General features: G+C 41.0%; 1 protein-coding gene across 4 annotated transcripts in view; it reads right to left on the reverse strand.

The window, feature by feature from the left end:
• The window catches only part of FYCO1 (FYVE and coiled-coil domain autophagy adaptor 1), a 103,735-nt gene that overhangs the window by 46,182 nt on the left and 37,347 nt on the right, over positions 1-20,206 (reverse strand). For all 4 annotated transcript variants that reach the window (XM_053599601.1, XM_053599602.1, XM_053599604.1 and 1 more), the window contains one exon: positions 11,619-11,786. In XM_053599601.1, the coding sequence (XP_053455576.1) occupies positions 11,619-11,786 (168 nt within the window). The remainder of the gene's footprint in view (positions 1-11,618; positions 11,787-20,206) is intronic.

A 20,206-nucleotide genomic window follows, 5' to 3' on the forward strand; every position in this document is an offset into this window, starting at 1 on the left:
ATAACCTCAGAGCTAGAGGATAAAAGTTTTCAAGTTAAACCAGGTAGTCAAACAGGCAGAAAAGAAGAGAGAGAAAGTAGAATAGTTACTTAGAGAACTATGAGACTCCACGAAGTGTTCAAACATATGAATAATCCAGATCCCTGAAGGGGAAGAAGACTGTCCCAAAGGAATGGAAGCCCTACTGGAGACTACCATAAATGAAAACTTCTCAAGTTCTACTAGAGATCCCAAAACACTCCTGTCAGATGGATATCAAACCCCAGGGCATCCCAACTCAAACAGAACTTCTCCAAGACATGTGTAATGAACCTGTCCAAAGTCAAGATGAAAGAAAAAATTCCGCAAGCAGCCAAGAGTGAGCACCAACTGACCTATAAAGGCAGAGCCATTAGGATGACAGCAGACTTTTCAATTGAAACCTTCCACGCCAGAAGAGAATGGTCATCCACCTTCAACATTCTTAAACAAAACAAATTTCAGCCCAGAATTCTGTATCCTGCTGAAATAAGCTTCAAAACTGATGGATAAATCAAATATTTTATAGATATACAAATGCTGAGGAAATTCGCCACCATAAGTCCACCAGCTTAGAACTACTCTCAACACTGACCATCACAAGGGACCACTAGCTAAGTAAACACCAAAGGTCAAAACTTAGCTTCCACAACGGTGCTAAGAATAAATCTACACAACAGACTTTCACAAAATAAGATTAATAGAAGTCTACCACACTTATTAATTCTCTCAATAAATGTCAATGGATTGAATTCACCACTGAAGAGGCATAGGCTGGGTTACTGAATTAAAAAAGCACAAGCCATCTATGTGGAAACACACTTCACCTTATAGGACAAATCCAGACTCAGGGTTAAAGGATGGAAAACAGTATTTCAAGCAAAAGGACATTAGAAGAAAGGAGGGGTTACAATCTTATTTTCAGATACAAGCGGATTTAAAGCAACTAAAGTTAAGAAAGAAAAAAATAGATACTTTATACCGGTCAAAGGAACAATACAACAAGAAGACATTTCAATTTTTGGCTTTCATAGGAAAGCTATAACCCAGTTATAACCTAAGAATAGGGGAAATGGGGAGAGGGAGGGGAGGTAGGGAGGAAGACGGGCGGAGGGAGGGTGATAGGTGGGATTACACCTGCAGTGCATCTTACAAGGGTACATGCGAAACTTAGTAAATGTAGAATATAATTGTCTTAACACAATAACTAAGAAAATGCCAGGAAGGCTATGTTAACCAGTGTGATGAAAATGTGTCAAACTGTTTATAAAACCAATGTATGGTGCCCCATGATCATATTAATGTACACAGCTACGATTTAATATTAATAAAAAAATAGAAATAAATAAGTATTTATGCACCTAACTCAAATGTTCCCAGATTTATGAAATAGACCTTAATGATAGGGACTTTAATACCCCTCTGAAAGAAACGGTCAGATCCTCTAAACAGAAACCAAACAAAGATACAAAGGACTTAAATGTGACCCTAGAACAAATAGGATCAATAGACATATACAGAAAACACTATCCCAAAGCTAAACAATACACATTTTTCTTGACCACATCCTAGGATACAAATCAAACCTCAGAAAAATTAAAAGAATAGAAATCATACTTTGTATCTTCTCAGACCACAAGATAGTAACAGTAGAACTCAGCTTCATCAAAAACATTCATCCCCACACAAAGACTGGAAATTAAACAACCTTATGTTGAATGATAGTTGGGTTCAGAACGAGATAAAAAGAGGCAATCATTAAATTTCTCAAACATAACAATGAAGACACAAGTTACCAAAACCTGTGAGATATAGCAAAAATAGTCTTAAGAGGGAAATTTATCACATTAGATGCCTATATTAAAAAAAACAGAAAGAGAGAGTATCAACAAACTTATGAACCATCTTATGGAATTGGAAAAAGAAGAACAATCTAATCCCAAACCCAGCAGAAGAAAAGAATCAAGTGAAATTAAATCAGAGATTAGTGAAATTGAAAACAAAAGAATCATTCAAAAAATTAACAAAACAAAAAATTAATCTAAAAAAGAAAATAAAATCAATAAATTTTTGGTCAGATTAACTAGAAACAGAAAAGTAAAATCTCTAATAACCTTAATCAGAAACAATAAAGGGGAAATAACAACAGATGCCATGGGGATACAAGAGATCATCTCTGAGTACAACAAGAAACTCTATGCCCAGAAACTTGACAATGTGGAGGAAATGGATCAATACCTGGAAAAGTAGTCTCTCCCTAGTGTTAGCCAGGAAGAAACAGATCTCCTGAACAGACCAATTTCAAGCACTGAAATCAAAGAAACAATAAAAAATCTCCCAACAAAAAAATGCCCTGGTCCAGATAGCTTCACACCAGAATTCTATCAAACCTTCAAGAAACTTATACCCATGCTGCAGAAATTATTCCAAAAAATTAAGAAAGAAGGAATCTTTCCCAACATGTTCTACAAAGCAAACATCACCCTGACACCAAAACCAGGAAAAGACCCAACTAAAAAGGAGAACACCAGACCAATTTCATTAATGAATATAGATGCAAAAATTCTCAATAAAATCTTAGCCAATAGATTACAGCTATACATTAAAAAAATCATTCATCACAATCAAGTAGGTTTTATCCCAGGGATGCAAGGCTGCTTTAACATACGCAAGTCCATAAATGTAATCTACTATACCAACAGAAGCAAAAACAGACCATATGATCCTCTCTATAGATGGCAGAAAAAACATTCAATAAAATCCAGCATCCTTTTCTAATTAAAACACTGAAGAATATAGGCATAGATGGCACATTTCTTAAACCGATTGAAGCCATCTAGGACAAACTCACAGCTAATATTATACTGAATGGAGTAAAACTGAAAGCTTTTCCACTTAGAACTGGAACCAGACAAAGTTGTCCTCTATCACCACTACCATTGAACATAGTGCTGGAAGTTTTAGCCAATACAATTAGGCAAGAGAGGGAAAAGAAGGGCATCCAAATGGGGGCAGAGGAGGTCAAACTCTTGTTTGACCTCAATATTATCTTATACTTAGAGAACCCCAAAGACTCAAAAACAAGACTCCTGGAAGTGATCAAAAAACACAACAATGTCTCAGGATGTAAAATTAATGTCCACAATTCAGTAGCTTTTCTGATATACCAATAATAGCCAAGATGAGAAGCTAATCAAGGACACAATTCCCTTCATAGTAGCTTCAAAAAAAAATGAAATACCTAAGAACAGACCTAACAATAGAGGTGAAGGCCCTCTATAAAGAAAATTATAAAACCTTAAGAAAAGAAATAGCAGATGATATTAACAAATGGAAGAACATACCATGCTTATGGCTGGGAAGAGTCAACATTGTAATAATTTCTATACTTCCCAAAGCAGTCTACAGATTCAATGTCACCCCCATTAAAATACCATCATCATACTTTCAAGATTTGGAGAAAATGATTCTTCGCTTTGTGTGGAACCAGAAAAACCCTGTATAGCCAAGGCAATTCTTACTAATAAAAACAAAGCTGGACGTATCACCCTACCAGACTTTATGCTATACTACAAGGCCATAGTGATCAAAACAGCATGATACTGACACAAAAATAGAGACACTGACATTTGGAACCAAATAGAAAACCATGAGATGAAACTAACATCTTACAGCCACCTGATCTTTGATAAGCCAAATAAGAACATACACTGATACATTGGGGAAAAGAACTCCTATTCAATAAATGGTGTTGGGAGAATGAGATAACCACATGTAAAAGACTGTAACTGGATCTGCACCTCTCATCACTTACAAAAGTTGACTCAAGATGGATAGAAGATTTAAATCTAAGGCATGAAACAACAAAAATCCTTGAAGAAAAGTGTGGGGAAAATACTTGAAGATACCAGCCTAGGGAAAGATTTTATGAAGATGACTTCCATGGCAATTGCAACAACAAGAAAAATAAACAAATGGTACTTAATTAAACTGAAAAGCTTCTGTACAGTTAAAGCGACAACAACCAAAGCAAACAGACAACCTTCAGAATGGGAAAAGATATTTGCATACTATGAATAGGACAAAAGTTTGATAAGTAGGATCTACAAAAAACTCAAATTAATCAACAAAAAAAGACCCAACGATCCCATATATCACTGGGCAAAAGACATGAATAGAACTTTCTCTAAAGAAGAAAGACAAATAGCTAACAAACATGAAAAAATGTTCATTATCTCTAATCAGAGAAATGCAAACCAAAACTACCCTGAGATACCACCTAACCCCAGTGAGAAGGGCCCACATCATAAAGTCTCAAAGCTCCAGATGCTGGCGTGGATGCAGAGAGAAGGGAACACTTTTACCCTGCTGGTGGAATTGCAAACTAATACAACTTTTTTGGAAGGAAGTATGGAGAATCCTCAAAGAACTCAAACTAGACATCCCATTTGATCCTGCAATCCCATTACTGGGCATCTCCCCAGAAGAAAAAAAATCCTTTTATCATAAGGACATTTGCACTAGACTGCTTATCGCAGCTCAGTTTACAATTGCCAAAAATGCGGAAACAACCTAAATGGCCACCAACCCAGGAAGGATTAACAAGCTGTGGTATATGTATACCATAGAATACTAGTCAGCCATTAAAGCAGATGGAGACTTTACATCTTTTGTATTAACTTGGATCTCAAAGGTGGAACACATTCTTCTTAGTAAAGCATCACAAGAATGGAGAAGCAAGAATCCAAAGTACTCAATTTTAATATGAAGGCAGTAGATGAGCTAATATAAGGGTGGGGTAGGAGAAGAGAGAGTGGGGAGAGGAGAAGAGGGAGGGGGATGGTGGTCACAGTGTATGACACACTTCTGGGAGGCAGGAGTCAATTATAAGAGGGAATTTACCTAACAACCACTAAATTCTTTTTTATTTTTTTCCCCACAGAATTTCACCTTCCTTTTTCCCCTTTTATTATTTTTTATTGTTAAATCATAGCTATGTACATTGGTGCAATCAAGGGGTACAATGTGCTGGTTTCATATACAATCCGAAATATCCTCATCAAACTGTTCAACGTAGCCTTCATGGCATTTTCTTAGTTATTGTATGAAGACATTTGTATTCTGCCTTTAGTAAGTTTCGCCTGTACCCATTCTAAGATGCACCGTAGGTGTGGCCACATCCATTACCCTCCCTTCCCCTTCCTTGGCCCTTTCCCCATAGTCTTGTGCTATAATTGGGTTATAGCCTTCATATGAAAGCTATAATTTAGCTTCATAGTAGGGCTGAGTACATTGGATAACTTTTCTTCCATTCCTGAGATACTTTGCTAAGAAGAGTATGTTTCAGCTCCTCCAGGTAAACATGAAAGAGGTAAAGTCTCCATCTTTCTATAAGGCTGCATAATATTCCATGGTATACATGTAAAACAATTTGCTAGTCCATTCGTGGGTCGATGGGCACTTGGGCTTCTTCCATGACTTCGCAATTATGAATTGGGCTGCAATAAACATTCTGGTACTTTGTTGTATTGTGATTTTTGGTCTTCTGGGTATAAACCTACTAAAGGAATTATAGGATCGAAAGGCAGGTCTATTTCTAGGTCTCTAAGTATTCTCCAAACATCCTTCCAGAAGGAATGTATTAATGCGCATTTCCCCCAGGAGTGTAGAAGTGTGCCCTTTTCTCCACATCCATGACAACATCTCTGGTTTTGGGATTTTGTTATGTGGGCTACTCTTACTGGGGTTAGGTGATATCTCAGAGTAGTTTTGATTTGCATTTCTCTGATGATTAAGGATGATGAGCTTTTTTTCATGTGTTTGTAGATTGTGTGTCTGTCTTCTTTAGAGAAGTTTCTCTTCAAGTCCTTTGCCCACCCTGAGATGGGATCATGTGTTCTTTTCTTGCTAATACGTTTTGAGTTTTCTGTGGATTTTGGTTATTAGACCTTTATCAGAGATATAACCTGCAAATATTTTCTCCCATTCTGAGGGCTGTCTGCTTGCTTTAGTTACTATGTTCTTGGCTGTGCAGAAGCTTTTTAGTTTGATCAGGTCCCAGTAGTGTATTTCTGATACTTCTTCAATTGCCTGGGGAGTCCTCCTCCTAAAATATTCACCCAGGCCGATTCCTTCAAGAGTTTTCCCTGCACTTTTCTTCAAGAATTTTTATAGTTTCATGTCTTAAGTTTAAATCTTTTGTCCAGTGAGAGTCTATCTTAGTTAATGGTGAAAGGTGTAGGTCCAGTTTCAATCTTCTACAGGTTGCCAGCCAGTTCACTCAGCACCATTTGTTAAATAGGGAATCTCTTCCCCACTGAATGTTTTTAATTGGCTTGTCAAAGAGCAAATAACGGTAAGTAGCTGGATTCATCTCTTGGTTCTCTATTCTGTTCCAGACATCAAATTATCTGTTTTTGTGCCAGTACCATGCTCTTTTGATCATTATCAATTTATAGTACAGTCTCAGGTCTCGCAGTGTGATTTCTCCTGCTGTGTTTTTATTGCTGACTAATGTTTTGGCTATTCGAGTTTTTTCTGATTCCATATAAAACAAAATATAATTTTTTCAAGATCTTTAAAATACGACAATGGAGCTTTAATAGGAATTGCATTAAAACTATATATTGCTTTGGGTAGTATAGACATTTTAACAATGTTGATTCTTCTCAGCTATGCGCATGATATGTTTTTCCATTTGTTAACATCTTCAGCTATTTCTTTTCTTAAAGTTTCATAGCTCTCTTTGTAGAGATCTTTCACGTCCTTTGTTAGGTATACTCCCAAATATTTCATCTTCTATGGCATTACCATGAAATAGGAATAGAGTCCTTGACTGTTTTTTTGGCTTGGTATTATTGGTATATATAAAGGCTACAGATTTATGGGTGTTGATTTTGTAGCCTGAGACATTGCTATATTTCGTGATCACTTCTAAAAGTTTTGTAGTAGAATCCCGAGTGTTTTCCAGATACACAATCATATCATCTGCGAAGAGTGAAAGTTTGATCTCTTCTGACCCTATGTGGATACCCTTGATTGCCTTTTCTTCCCTAATTGCAATGGCTAAAACTTCCATTACAATGTTAAAGAGCAATGGAGACAATGGGCAACCTTGCCTGGTTCCTGATCTAAGTGGAAATGATTTCAATTTAACTCCATTCAATACCAAATTGGCTGTGGGTTTGCTGTAGATGGCCTCTATTAGTTTAAGAAATGTCCCTTCTATACCAATTTTCTTAAGTGTTCTGATCATGAAGGGATGCTGGATATTATCAAAGGCTTTTTCTGCATCAATTGAAAGAATCGTATGGTCCTTATTTTTTAGTTTGTTTATGTGCTGACTTTCATTTATAGATTTACGTATATTGAACCAGCCTTGAGAGCCTGGGATAAATCCCACTTGGTTGTGGTGTATAACTTTTTTGATTTGTTGTTGGATTCTGGTTGTTAGGATCTTATTGAGTATTTTAGTATCAATATTCATTAGTGATATTGGTCTATAATTTTCTTTTCTTGTTGGGTCTTTCCCTGGTTTGGGGATCAAGGTGATGTTTGCTTCGTAGAATGTGTTGGGTAATATTCCTTCTTTTTCTATACTTTGGAAGAGGTTTAGTAATATAGGTACTAGTTCTTGTTTAAAGGTTTGGTAGAATTCTGACGTAAAGCCATCTGGTCCTGGGCTTTTCTTTTTAGGGAGATTTTGTATAGTTGATGCTATTTCAGAGCTTGATATAGGCCTGTTCAACATTTCCACTTTATTCTGGCTAAGTCTTGGTAGGTGGGGTACTTCCAGGTATTGGTCGATTTCTTTCAGAGTTTCATATTTCTGAGAGTAGAGTTTCTTGTGGTATTCATTAAGGATTTTTTTAATTTCTGAGGGGTCTGTTGTTATTTCATCATTACCATTTCTGATTGATGAAATTAGAGATTTTACTCTTTTTTTCCTGGATAGGTTGGCCAAAGGTTTATCTATTTTATTGATATTTTCAAAAAACCAACTTTTGGATTTATTGATCTGTTGTATAATTCTTTTGTTTTCAATTTCATTTAATTCTGCTCTGATTTTGGTTGTTTCTTTTCTTTTCCTGGGTTTGGGGTTGGAGTGTTCTTCCTTCTCCAGTTGCTTGAGATGTCCCATTAAGTTATTAACTTCCTCTCTTTCTGTTTTCTTGAGGAAGGCTTGCAGTGCTATAAACTTCCCTCTTAGGACTGTCTGAGGTTCTGGTAATTCGTGTCTTGATTGTTGTTTTGTTCCAAAAATTTGGTGATTTCCTTTTTAATCCCATCTATAACCCATCTATCCTTCAGCATAAGGTTGTTTAGCTTCCATGTTTTTATATGGGTATGCAGGTTCCTGTTGTTATTGAGTTCAACTTTTATTCCATGATGGTCTGAGAAGATGCAAGCAATAATTTCTATTTTTTGAAATTTGCTGAGGTTAGATTTGTGGCCTAGGATGTGGTCGATTTTGGAGTATGTTCCGTGGGCTTATGAGAAGAATGTGTATTCAGTTTTGTTGGGATGAAACGTTTTGTAGATGTCTGTTAAGTCCAGATGTTGAGTGTTTTAGTTTAAATCTAAAATTTCTTTGCTTAGCTTCTTTTTAGAGGATCTATCCAGCAGTGCTAATGGGGTGTTAAAATCTCCAACTACTATGGAACTGGAGGAAATCAAGTTACTCATGTCTGTTAGAGTTTCTCTTAGAAATTGAGGTGCATTCTGGTTGGGTGCATAGATATTAATAATTGAAATCTCATCATATTGAGCATTACCTTTAACAAATAAGAAGTGTCCATCCTTATCCTTCTTTATTTCGGTTGGTTTAAAGCTTATTGCATCTGTGAATAGGACTGCAATGCCTGCTTTTTTCTGCTTTCTATTTGCCTGGAGTATAGATGACCATCCCTTCACCTTGAGTCTGTATTTGTCTTTTAATGTAAGATGCGATTCTTATATGCAGTACATATCTGGCTTGAGTTTTTGTATCCAGTCAGCCAACCTGTGCCTCTTTAGAGGACACTTTAAACCATTCACATTAATTGAGAATACTGATAAGCCTTTAGAGAGTCTGGTGGACATTTTTAATCCTTTTGCAACTGTGGAAGTTGGAATTTGATCAAAATTTTCTGGGTAGGTTTATTTTTGTGGTTGGGGATTACGCTGGTCTTTATGGAGGATAGGTCTGAGAATATCCTGGAATGATGGTTTAGTTATGGCAAATTTCTTCAACATATTAATGTCTTTGAAGTATTTAATTTCTCCGTCATAAATGAAGCTCAGTTTAGCTGGGTACAGGATCCTGGGTTGAAAGTTATTTTGTTTTAGGAGATTAAAAGTCGATGACCATCCTCTTCTAGCTTGAAAGGTTTCAGCGGAGAGATTTGCAGTTATTCTAATATTCTTCCCTGTGTAGATGATGGTTTTCTTTCGTCTGGCTGCTTTCAGAATTTCTCCTTCATATTAACTTTAGTGAAATTGATTATGATGTGTCTGGGGGATATCTTATTTGGGTTGAGTCGTGCTGGATTTCTGAAACTGTCTGCTATCTGAATTTCAGAATCTCTTGGCATGTCTGGAAAGTTCTCCTTCATAATCTCATGGAGAAGAGACTCTGTGTCTTGTGAAGCCACTTTGTCGCTTTTGGGGATCCCTATAAGACAAATATTGATTTTCTTCGAATTATCCCAGAGCTCTCTGAGAGAGTGATCTGTTTTTGCCCTCCATTTCTCTTCCTCTTCGAGAGTTTGGGAGCGTTCGAAAGTTTTGTCTTTAACGTCAGAAATCCTTTCTTCTGCTTGCTCCATTCTGTTATTGAGGGATTCTACTGTGTTTCTCAGATCTTTGAGGGCTGCAACTTCTTGTCTCAATGTGTCAAAATCTTTGGTCATTTGGTCTTTGAATTCCTTGAATTCTTGAGATATCTTCTGGGTTACTGCTTGGAATTCTAATTCGATCTTATTTGCTATCCAGATTCTGAATTCGATTTCTGACATCTCAACTATTTGTTTGTCATGGGATCTTGTGCTGTGTCTGCCCCATTGATCCTTGGGGTATCTACTCTGATTATTCATATTGCAAGAGTTTTTCTGTTGATTTCGCCTCATGATTGTTTTTCACCATTGCCTCTGGCAGTCCTCAGTGTTGGGGAGGTGTCTCTCCAAGATTAGACCCCAGGGGGATCACTTTATTGTTGCTGGATCTTTGTAGGGAGTGACCCTGTGTAGTTCCTCTGGCGCTACCCCAGCCAGGGAGTTCTGGTTGTGGAAGCAGGTCTGGAGTGTGACACACAACAGGGTGGGAGGTAGTGTGCACAGTACTTGGAGTGCCCAACGCCCAGTGACTTTGGCACAGAGAGCCCAAGGCTCCAGCAATCTCTGGCCAGGAGAAGGGCTCTGCGCAGAGGCAGGGAGGGCTCTGGAGGGCACGCGCCTACCAGAGTCCCTAGCCAGACAAGTGGGTTGGTGTGGAGGCAGGGAGGGTATAGGAAGGGAGGACGCAGGGTTGCGTGGCTCCTGCAGTTCCTGGTCAGGGAACGCGGAGGCCCGGCAGGCGCAGGTCGCGGGTTGGGGGTCATGGCGCAGCTCTTATGGAGGTCTGGGCAGCGCCAAGCCCAGGAGTTTGCAGTTGCTATGAGCTATGACGCCACGGCACTCTACCCAGGGCAACAGCCCAAGGCTCCAGTGTGCCAAAACCGGTCTCACTCTGCCCCTGAGGGTTAAGGTTGTAAGGCTGCTCAATCACTAGGTTACTAGCTCCTGCCCGATCCTTGCTCTACGACCCTGAGCGTGGAGCTTGCCAGGGTAATTCTCTCACAATGGCTCCCTGTGGCCCACAGTCAAACACTATTAGCTCTGTCCAGCTCAGCGGCTCAGTCTGGGACCCTAGACAATGCCCAAAATTCTCTACACTCCTGCTCAAGCTCTCCCCAAGGCAGTTCAACTGAGTGCCAAGTCCAAAAACACCAAAACAGTTCACAGGTAAGGCCTTTCCAGTTTGCAGTCTCGCTGCTGCTTGTACTTATGGCTGCCGGCGGGATTAGGTCGATCGAACAGACACAACCACTTGCCAGTTTTCCACTGTTTTTGTCCTCCTCTTGGGGTCCAGAAGTCCCTTGCTGGCTCCCTGTATCCTCAAAGGGATGATTATAGGCAGATCCCACCAGCCAGAGATGCCTGAAGTCTTATCTCCCCAGACTCACCATGCCCTGTTGCAGGGAAGCTATTACTCGGCCGCCATCTTGGATTGTTCTCCCACTTAATTCTTAATTAAGAATTACAACTTAATTCTTTGTACCCTCAATGAATCCCAAACAATAAAAAAAAAGTTTTGAATGATTTGCCAACATTTAAAAGTCAGGAAAATTCACGTAAGTCTAGAATTCCACCTTCCCTTGAGAAGTAAGGTGGTCTGGCCATTCTGGGCCTGCAGCTGATGTGGCAATGAGTGGTGGGGGCAGAGGAGAAGGGAGAAAAGGGCTCCTGAGAGAGGAGTAAGAAAATGGGGAAATTCTATAAGTGTCTTTTCAAGAACATTCGCATTTCCTCAACAAAAATCTAAGTATAGGAGAAGCCCCAGCTGTGGTTTGGGCTGACACTCACCTGAGCAGCTCTATCAGCCGCTCTTCAAGGTACTTCTTGGTTCTGTTCAGGTCATCCAGGTCAGCAAGCATCTTCTGGTCATTCCTCTCCCGGTCTGTCACCTCCTGGCAGAGTTTGTTGTAATACTCTTGGAATTTTACTGTGGCTTTTTCGAGTTCCTTCCGGGTCCTGGGGAGGAGCAATAACTTGATTCAATAGTTTCTTGATTAGCCATGAATTTCAGCTTTCTCAGTGGGCCTCTAATGAGGGGTCCTGCTGGGCTCACAGTGTGGAACCCCTCAGCACTATCTGTTCACAGGTTCTTCAATCCCCTGGCATTTGAGACTCCCCTCACACACTCCCTTCACACATACAAAGGGTCATCCTCAGGGGACATTGACACCACACTGCTAGAAGCTCCCCAGGTGAATTGAATTCTACCCTCTTGGTTCTTGGACAGGGACTGAGGTTGTAAGAGAAACTTGCGGAACAAGTCTCAGGGCTGGCCATGGGGAAGATGAGCAGGAGAATAAGGGATTCAAGACAGGAAGGAGAGAGGCTTAGCTTTCTGTGGGGGGCCATGGAGAGGAAGACCTGTCTTCCACGTGTCTTTGGGACTCAATACACAAGGCATGGTGCTGACCCCACAGCAGGCACAGAGTTGTATCTGCATTAGGTAGGAGCTGTTCGACTCGATAGACCTCCAAGGACCAAGGAATTCTTGTTGGGCACTGTGAGATGTCTCTGTCTACTGCAGGGGGGCTGGCTGAACCTCACCACTCTACAACCTTGCCCACTCTTCTTTCAGCTCAGCTGCCCCCAAGGATGGCCCAGCAGGACACAGTAAAAGCTTCACTAAACAGAGGGTTCTGCAGAGAGACTGATTAACTTATACATAATGTAGCCCTCCCACGTCCCTTATACATTGCCAGGAGGTTGTTTACTAGACCTTGTCCACCAAGGTGATCTCCGGGCATGCGAGCACACATACAAACATGGATAAAATAAAATCCAATTGTGGCCACATGGCTTGTGCAACATTGAGCAGATAAAACAAATGCTCTGAGATCCTACAAATAGCCACTGTGATAGCATTTATTTAATGCCACCAATTCAGGAGATTCTGTTTAAAATGTCACATGAACATAACTTATATCCAGGGCCCTATAAAATCTGAACACTGGATGGGTCAATGAGAAGAAAGATATGCTTCCAAGTTACCAAATATCAAACCATGCTCTCAGATCTCCCGCTGAGCCTAGAAGGCAGATGGCAGAAGAGGTAAGGGATGAGTAGAAAAGTTATAGACATGGGAGGGAGGGAGACAAGATGGCGACTAAACCCAGCTTTCAACAGAGGCTCCCGTCCAGAAGGAGAGTTAAGGGACAGGAATTTAGTAAGTATCCTGGTGGACTTGAGCCTCACCAAGAGAGAAGGTTGAAGAACGCACATCAACACCGCTGAGGCAAGCTGTGATCACAAGGACGCAAACAAAAGGTACAAAATCCACCACCAAGCGGACGGGAGTCCCTCTCCCCCATGAGACCGGCTCAAGAGCCCCACAATTAAACAAGCGGGCAGAAATTAAAGGCCCTCCCACTACACTCCACGGGAGAGACCTTCTAAAAACTGGACCTACCTCCCCTACTGGGGTGCCATGGCGTTCTCCTGCCAGGCATAAAACTGAATAAAACTTTGGGAATCCTTCGCCGGCAACCCTCCCGGCGCTCCCCTCCCACCCACTGAGGTCTGGAGGCCTGTCCCCCAGGAGTTCGGATCCTTGGGTGATTTCTCAAGGGGAGTGGACAGTCCCCGAGTTGCAACTGGTCAGCATTGACTCTGAGGCGCGCGAGTGAGGAGAGGGCACCGGGCTGAGGGGGAGTCACGCCTCACGGCACTTCCCTGCGGTGCAGTGCAGCAACCCTCCCCGGGCAACATTACGGGGCACAAGACTGAATAAGACTCTAGCTTCCCCGCTGAGAGCTGAGAGCCCCTGCTCTCACTCGGGGTCTGAGGGCCTATCCCCCAGGAGTTCGGATCCTTGGGTGATTTCTCGAGGGGAGTGCACAGTGCTTGACTCTGGGACACGTGAGCGAAGAGAGGGCACTCTGCTGAGGGGAAATCAAGCCTTGGCGGCACTTCCCTGCGGTGCAGTGCAGGAGCCCTCCCCAGGCCGTATTGTTGCATAAAACTGAATGAAACTCTAGCTTCCCCCCCAACTCCCAATCGGGGTCTGGGGGCCTATCCCCCAAGAGTTCTGATTCTTGGGGGATCTCTGGAGGGGTGTGGACCCAGCACAAACTGCGGCCGCTCAGTGCTGACTCTGGGGCGCGAGACAGAGGAGAAAAGGGTCACCTGAGTGCCCACACCAGAGCAGCAGTTCCCTGGAGGTAGATCAACAGCCGTTTTTTCTTTAACGGCAGAATGCTCACTTCTGGATATTCTGAGGCCACACCCCCTGTCTCCCTGGGCAACCAGAGGAGGCCACCGGTGAGCGGGGGATTTCCTGACACTGCTCACAAACCCAGGAAGCTTCCAGGGCGGGGCCGACCCAGAGAGGTGATCGGACGCAAACCTCCAGCAGCAAAGACGTTTGAACTCAAAACAGCCCGTCTTCTGTAGGCGATTTCGACAGGAACAGAGACAGAACCCCGCAAAGTTGTCTGTTCTGTTCTGTTCTGTTAGCAGCACTATCAGGGACGGGGCTAAGCCTGAGTGAACACCTCCTTCCCATCACCTGCATCAAACACTCAAAGATGTCAGGCCCCATCTCCTCCTGCTAGATAGCGGCAGTCTGCGGGGGCCTGGCAGACTTCCTTGCGATTCAGGCAGGTGCAAACCCCTGGAGTGTCTGTTCACTGCAGGCAACTGGGTTAGCCATCTGCAGAGATAACAGTGACTGGGTCCGACGGAGGGGCAAAGTGGGGAAGGAGACGTCAACCTTCCTAGACTGCTCTGTTTGCTGGGTGGCTCCTCCTGATCCACGCTGCACTGGGGTGAGCCGTGTCAGAGGAGTTACCAGGCCCCTGTGATCCAGTTCCCAGAGACCTCTTGAACTCTCCCACCAGAGACAAGTGCCGATTGAGACAGTTGATTTGGACCTTTTGAACTGGGCTAATAGACTGAGTACTTTTCAGGCGGTGCCCTGGGTGTGCGGTTGTAGGAAGGTTTGATTCTCCTTTTCCAACTGGGGCCAGAGGTGGGCAGGCGGGGTGACTTAATTGCTGATTTTTCCACACAGCTGAGACTTCAAGCCAGAGTAGAAGTTGCAATAGGATCGAACAGAAACCAGCTGAAAACAAGACAGAACCACTTTGCTCCACCACACCAGACAGGGCCCCAGTTTCTCAGGCCACAACACTGTATGGGCCCTCGATAAAACCCCAGGGGAAAAACCAAAGGGAGTAAAATAACCATGGGGCGGAATCAGCGGAAAAACTCTGGTAACATGAATAACCAGAATAGATCAACCCCCCCAAGAAAAGATACGGCAGATGTGATTGAAGATCCCATTCATAAACAACTGGCTGAGATGTCAGAAACCGAATTCAGAATTTGGATTGCAGACAAGATTAATAAAATGGAATTAGGAATTCGAGGAGAAATTCAAAAATTGTCTCAAGAATTTAACGAACTTAAAGACAAAACCACCAAAGACTTAGACACACTGAAGCAAGAACTTACAGCCCTCAAAGATATGAAAAATACAGTAGAATCCCTCAGTAACAGAATGGAGCAAGCAGAAGAAAGGATTTCTGACATTGAAGATAAAGTCTTCGAACGCTCCCAATCTCTCAAAGAGGAAGAGAAATGGAGAGCAAAAACGGATCACTCACTCAGAGAACTCTCAGATAATTCGAAAAAAAGCAACATAAGAATTATAGGGATTTCTGAGAACGATGAAGTGGCCTCCAAGGGCACAGAGGCCCTTCTGCATGAAATTATGAAAGAAAATTTTCCAGACATGCCTAGAGAATCTGAAATTCAGATAGCAGACACTTCAGAACCCCAGCACGATTCAACCCCAATAAGTCATCCCCCAGACATATCATAATTAGCTTCACTAAAGTTAACATGAAAGAGAAGATTCTCAAAGCAGCCCGGCGAAAGAAAACTATAACGTACAAAGGTAAGAATATTAGAATAACTGCAGATCTCTCTGCTGAAACTTTTCAAGCCAGAAGAGGCTGGTCATCAACTTTTAATCTCCTAAAGCAAAAAAACTTTCAACCCAGGATCTTGTATCCAGCTAAACTGAGTTTCATCTATGATGGAGAAATTAAATACTTCAATGACATTCATATGTTGAAAAAATTTGCCATAAGTAAACCAGCTCTTCAGGATATTCTCAGACCTATCCTCCACAATGACCAACCCAATCCTATACCACAAAAGTAAACTCACTCAGAAACTTCGGATCAAACTCCAACTTCCACACTGGCGAAAGGATTAAAAATGTCCACTGGACCTTTGAAAAACTCGATACCCAAAATTCCACCAGACTTATCAATACTCTCCATCAATGTGAATGGCTTAAACTGTCCTTTAAAGAGGCATAGGTTAGCTGACTGGATACAAAAACTCAAGCCAGATATTTGTTGCATACAAGAGTCACATCTCAACTTAAAAGACAAATACAGACTCAGGGTGAAAGGATGGTCATCCATATTTCAGGCAAATGGTAATCAGAAAAAAGCAGGTGTTGCAATTTTATTTGCAGATACAGTAGGCTTTAAACCATCAAAAGTAAGGAAGGACAAGATGGTCACTTCATATTTGTTAAGGGTAATACTCAATATGATGAGATCTCAATTATTAATATCTGTGCACCCAACCAGAATGCACCTCAATTTATAAGAGAAACTCTAACAGACATGAGTAACTTGATTTCCTCCAGCTCCATAATCGTCGGAGATTTCAACACTCCCCTGGCAGTGTTGGATCAATCCTCCAGAAAGAAGCTGAGCAAAGAAATCTTAGATTTAAACATAACCATCCAATATTTAGATTTAGCAGACATCTACAGAACATTTCATCCCAACAAAACTGAATACACATACTTCTCATCAGCCCACGGAACTTACTCCAAAATTGACCACATTTTAGGTCACAAGTCTAACCTCAGTAAATTTAAAGGAATAGAAATTATTCCATGCATCTTCTCGGACCATCATGGAATAAAACTTGAATTGAGTAACAACAGGAATCTGCATACCCATACAAAAACATGGAAGTTAAATAACCTTATGCTGAATGATAGCTGGGTCAGAGATGAGATTAAGAAAGAAATCGCCAACTTTTTGGAACAAAACGACAATGAAGACACAAACTATCAGAACCTCTGGGACACCGCAAACACAGTTCTAAGAGGGAAATTTATAGCACTGCAAGCCTTCCTCAAGAGAACGGAAAGAGAGGAAGTTAACAACTTAATGGGACATCTCATGCAACTGGAAAAGGAAGAACATTCCAACCCCAAACACAGTAGAAGAAAAGAAATAACCAAAATTAGAGCAGAATTAAATGAAATTGAAAACAAAAGAATAATACAACAGATCAATAAATCAAAAAGCTGGTTTTTTGAAAAGGTCAATAAAATAGACAAACCTCTGGCCTACCTAATCAGGAAAAAAAGAGTAAAATCTCTAATATCATCAATCAGAAACAACAAAGACGAAATAACCACAGACTCATCAGAAATCCAAAAAATCCTTAATGAATAGTACAAGAAACTTTATTCTCAGAAATATGAAAATCTGAAGGAAATAGACCGATACTTGGAAGCACGCCACCTTCCAAGACTTAACCAGAATCAAGTGGAAATGTTGAACAGACCCATATCAAGTTCAGAAATAGCATCAACTATACAAAACCTCCCTAAAAAGAAAAGCCTGGGACCAGATGGTTTCACGTCAGAATTCTACCAAACCTTTAAAGAGGAATTAGTACCTATATTACTCAACCTGTTCCAAAATGTAGAAAAAGAAGGAAGACTACCCAACATGTTCTATGAAGCAAACATCACCCTGATCCCCAAACCAGGAAAAGACCCAACAAGAAAAGAAAATTATAGACCGATATCACTAATGAATATAGATGCAAAAATATTCAACAAGATCCTAACAAACAGAATCCAGCAACACATCAAACAAATTATACTTCATGACCAAGTTGGTTTTATCCCAGGGTCTCAAGGCTGGTTCAATATACGTAAATCTATAAATGTAATTCAGCACATAAACAAATTAAAAAACAAAGACCATATGATTCTCTCAATTGATGCAGAAAAAGCTTTTGATAATATCCAGCATCCCTTCATGATCAGAACACTCAAGAAAATTGGTCTAGAAGGGACTTTTCTTAAACTGATAGAGGCCATCTACAGCAAACCCACAGCCAATATCATATTGAATGGAGTTAAATTGGAATCATTTCCACTCAGATCAGGAACCAGACAAGGCTGCCCATTGGTCTCCATTGCTTTTCAACATTGTAATGGAAGTTTTAGCCACCGCAATTAGGGAAGAAAAGGCGATCAAGGGTATCCATATAGGGTCAGAAGAGATCAAACTCTCGCTTTTCGCAGATGATATTATTGTGTATCTGGAAAACACTAGGGACTCTACTACAAAACTCCTAGAAGTGATCAAGGAATACAGCAGCGTCTCAGGTCACAAAATCAACATTCATAAATCGGTAGCCTTTATATACACCAACAACAGTCAAATTGAAAAAGCAGTTAAGGACTCTATCCCATTCACGGTAGTGCCAAAGAAGATGAAATATTTGGGAATTTACCTAACAAAAGACGTGAAAGATCTCTATAAAGAGAACTATGAAACTCTAAGAAAAGAAATAGCTGAAAGGGCAGCGCCTGTGGCTCAGTCAGTAGGGCGCCGGCCCCATATACCGAGGGTGGCGGGTTCAAACCCGGCCCTGGCCAAACTGCAACCAAAAAATAGCTGGGCGTTGTGGCGGGCACCTGTAGTCCCAGCTGCTCGGGGGGCTGAGGCAAGAGAATTGCTTAAGCCCGGGAGTTGGAGGTTGCTGTGAGCTATGTGAGGCCATGGCACTCTACCGAGGGCCATAAAGTGAGACTCTGTCTCTACAAAAAAAAAAAAAAAAAGAAAAGAAAAAAAAAAAGAAATAGCTGAAAATGTGAACAAATGGAAAAACATACCATGCTCATGGCTGGGAAGAATCAACATTATCAAAATGTCCATACTACCCAAAGCAATATATAATTTCAACGCACTCCCTATTAAAGCTCCACTGTCATATTTTAAAGATCTTGAAAAAACATTACTTCGTTTTATATGGAATCAGAAAAAACCTCGAATAGCCAAGACATTACTCAGAAATAAAAGCAAAACAGGAGGAATCACACTACCAGACCTCAGACTTTACTACAAATCGATAGTGATCAAAACAGCATGGTATTGGCACAAAAACAGAGAAGTAGATATCTGGAACAGAATAGAGAACCAAGAGATGAATCCAGCTACTTACCGCTATTTGATTTTTGACAAGCCAATTAAAAACATTCAGTGGGGAAAAGATTCCCTATTTAACAAATGGTGCTGGGTGAACTGGCTGGCAACCTGCAGAAGACTGAAATTGGACCCACACCTTTCACCATTAACTAAGATAGACTCTCATTGGATTAAAGATTTAAACTTCAGACATGAAACTATAAAAATACTAGAGGAGAATGCAGGGAAAACCCTTGAAGAAATTGGTCTGGGTGAGTATTTCATGAGGAGAACCCCCCCGGGCAATTGAAGCAGCTTCAAAAATACACTACTGGGACTTGATCAAACTAAAAAGCTTCTGCACAGCTAAGAACACAGTAAGCAAAGCAAGCAGACAGCCCTCAGAATGGGAGAAGATATTTGCAGGGTATATCTCTGACAAAGGTTTAATAACCAGAATCCACAGAGAACTCAAACGCATCAGCAAGAAAAAAACAAGGGATCCCATCCCAAAACAAGGGATTTGAAGAGAAACTTCTCTGAAGAAGATAGGCGCACGGCCTTCAGACATATCAAAAAATGCTCATCATCTTTAATCATCAGAAAAATGCAAATCAAAACTACTTTGAGATATCATCTAACTCCAATGAGACTAGCCTATATCACAAAATCTCAAGACCAGAGATGTTGGCGTGGATACGGAGAAAAGGGAACACTTCTGCACTGCTGATGGGAATGCAAATTAATACATGCCTTTTGGAAAGATATATGGAGAACACTCAGAGATCTAAAAATAGATCTGCCATTCAATCCTGTAATTCCTCTGCTGGGCATATACCCAGAAGACCAAAAATCACAACATAACAAAGATATTTGTACCAGAATGTTTATTGCAGCCCAATTCATAATAGCTAAGTCATGGAAAAAGCCCAAGTGCCCATCGATCCACGAATGGATTAATAAATTGTGGTATATGTATACCATGGAATACTATGCAGCCTTAAAGAAAGATGGAGACTTTACCTCTTTCATGTTTACATGGATGGAGCTGGAACATATTCTTCTTAGTAAAGTATCTCAAGAATGGAAGAAAAAGTACCCAATGTACACAGCCCTACTATGAAACTAATTTGGGAC

The sequence above is a fragment of the Nycticebus coucang genome, chromosome 8 (assembly GCF_027406575.1).
Source record: "Nycticebus coucang isolate mNycCou1 chromosome 8, mNycCou1.pri, whole genome shotgun sequence".
NCBI classification, from domain to species: domain Eukaryota; kingdom Metazoa; phylum Chordata; class Mammalia; order Primates; family Lorisidae; genus Nycticebus; species Nycticebus coucang.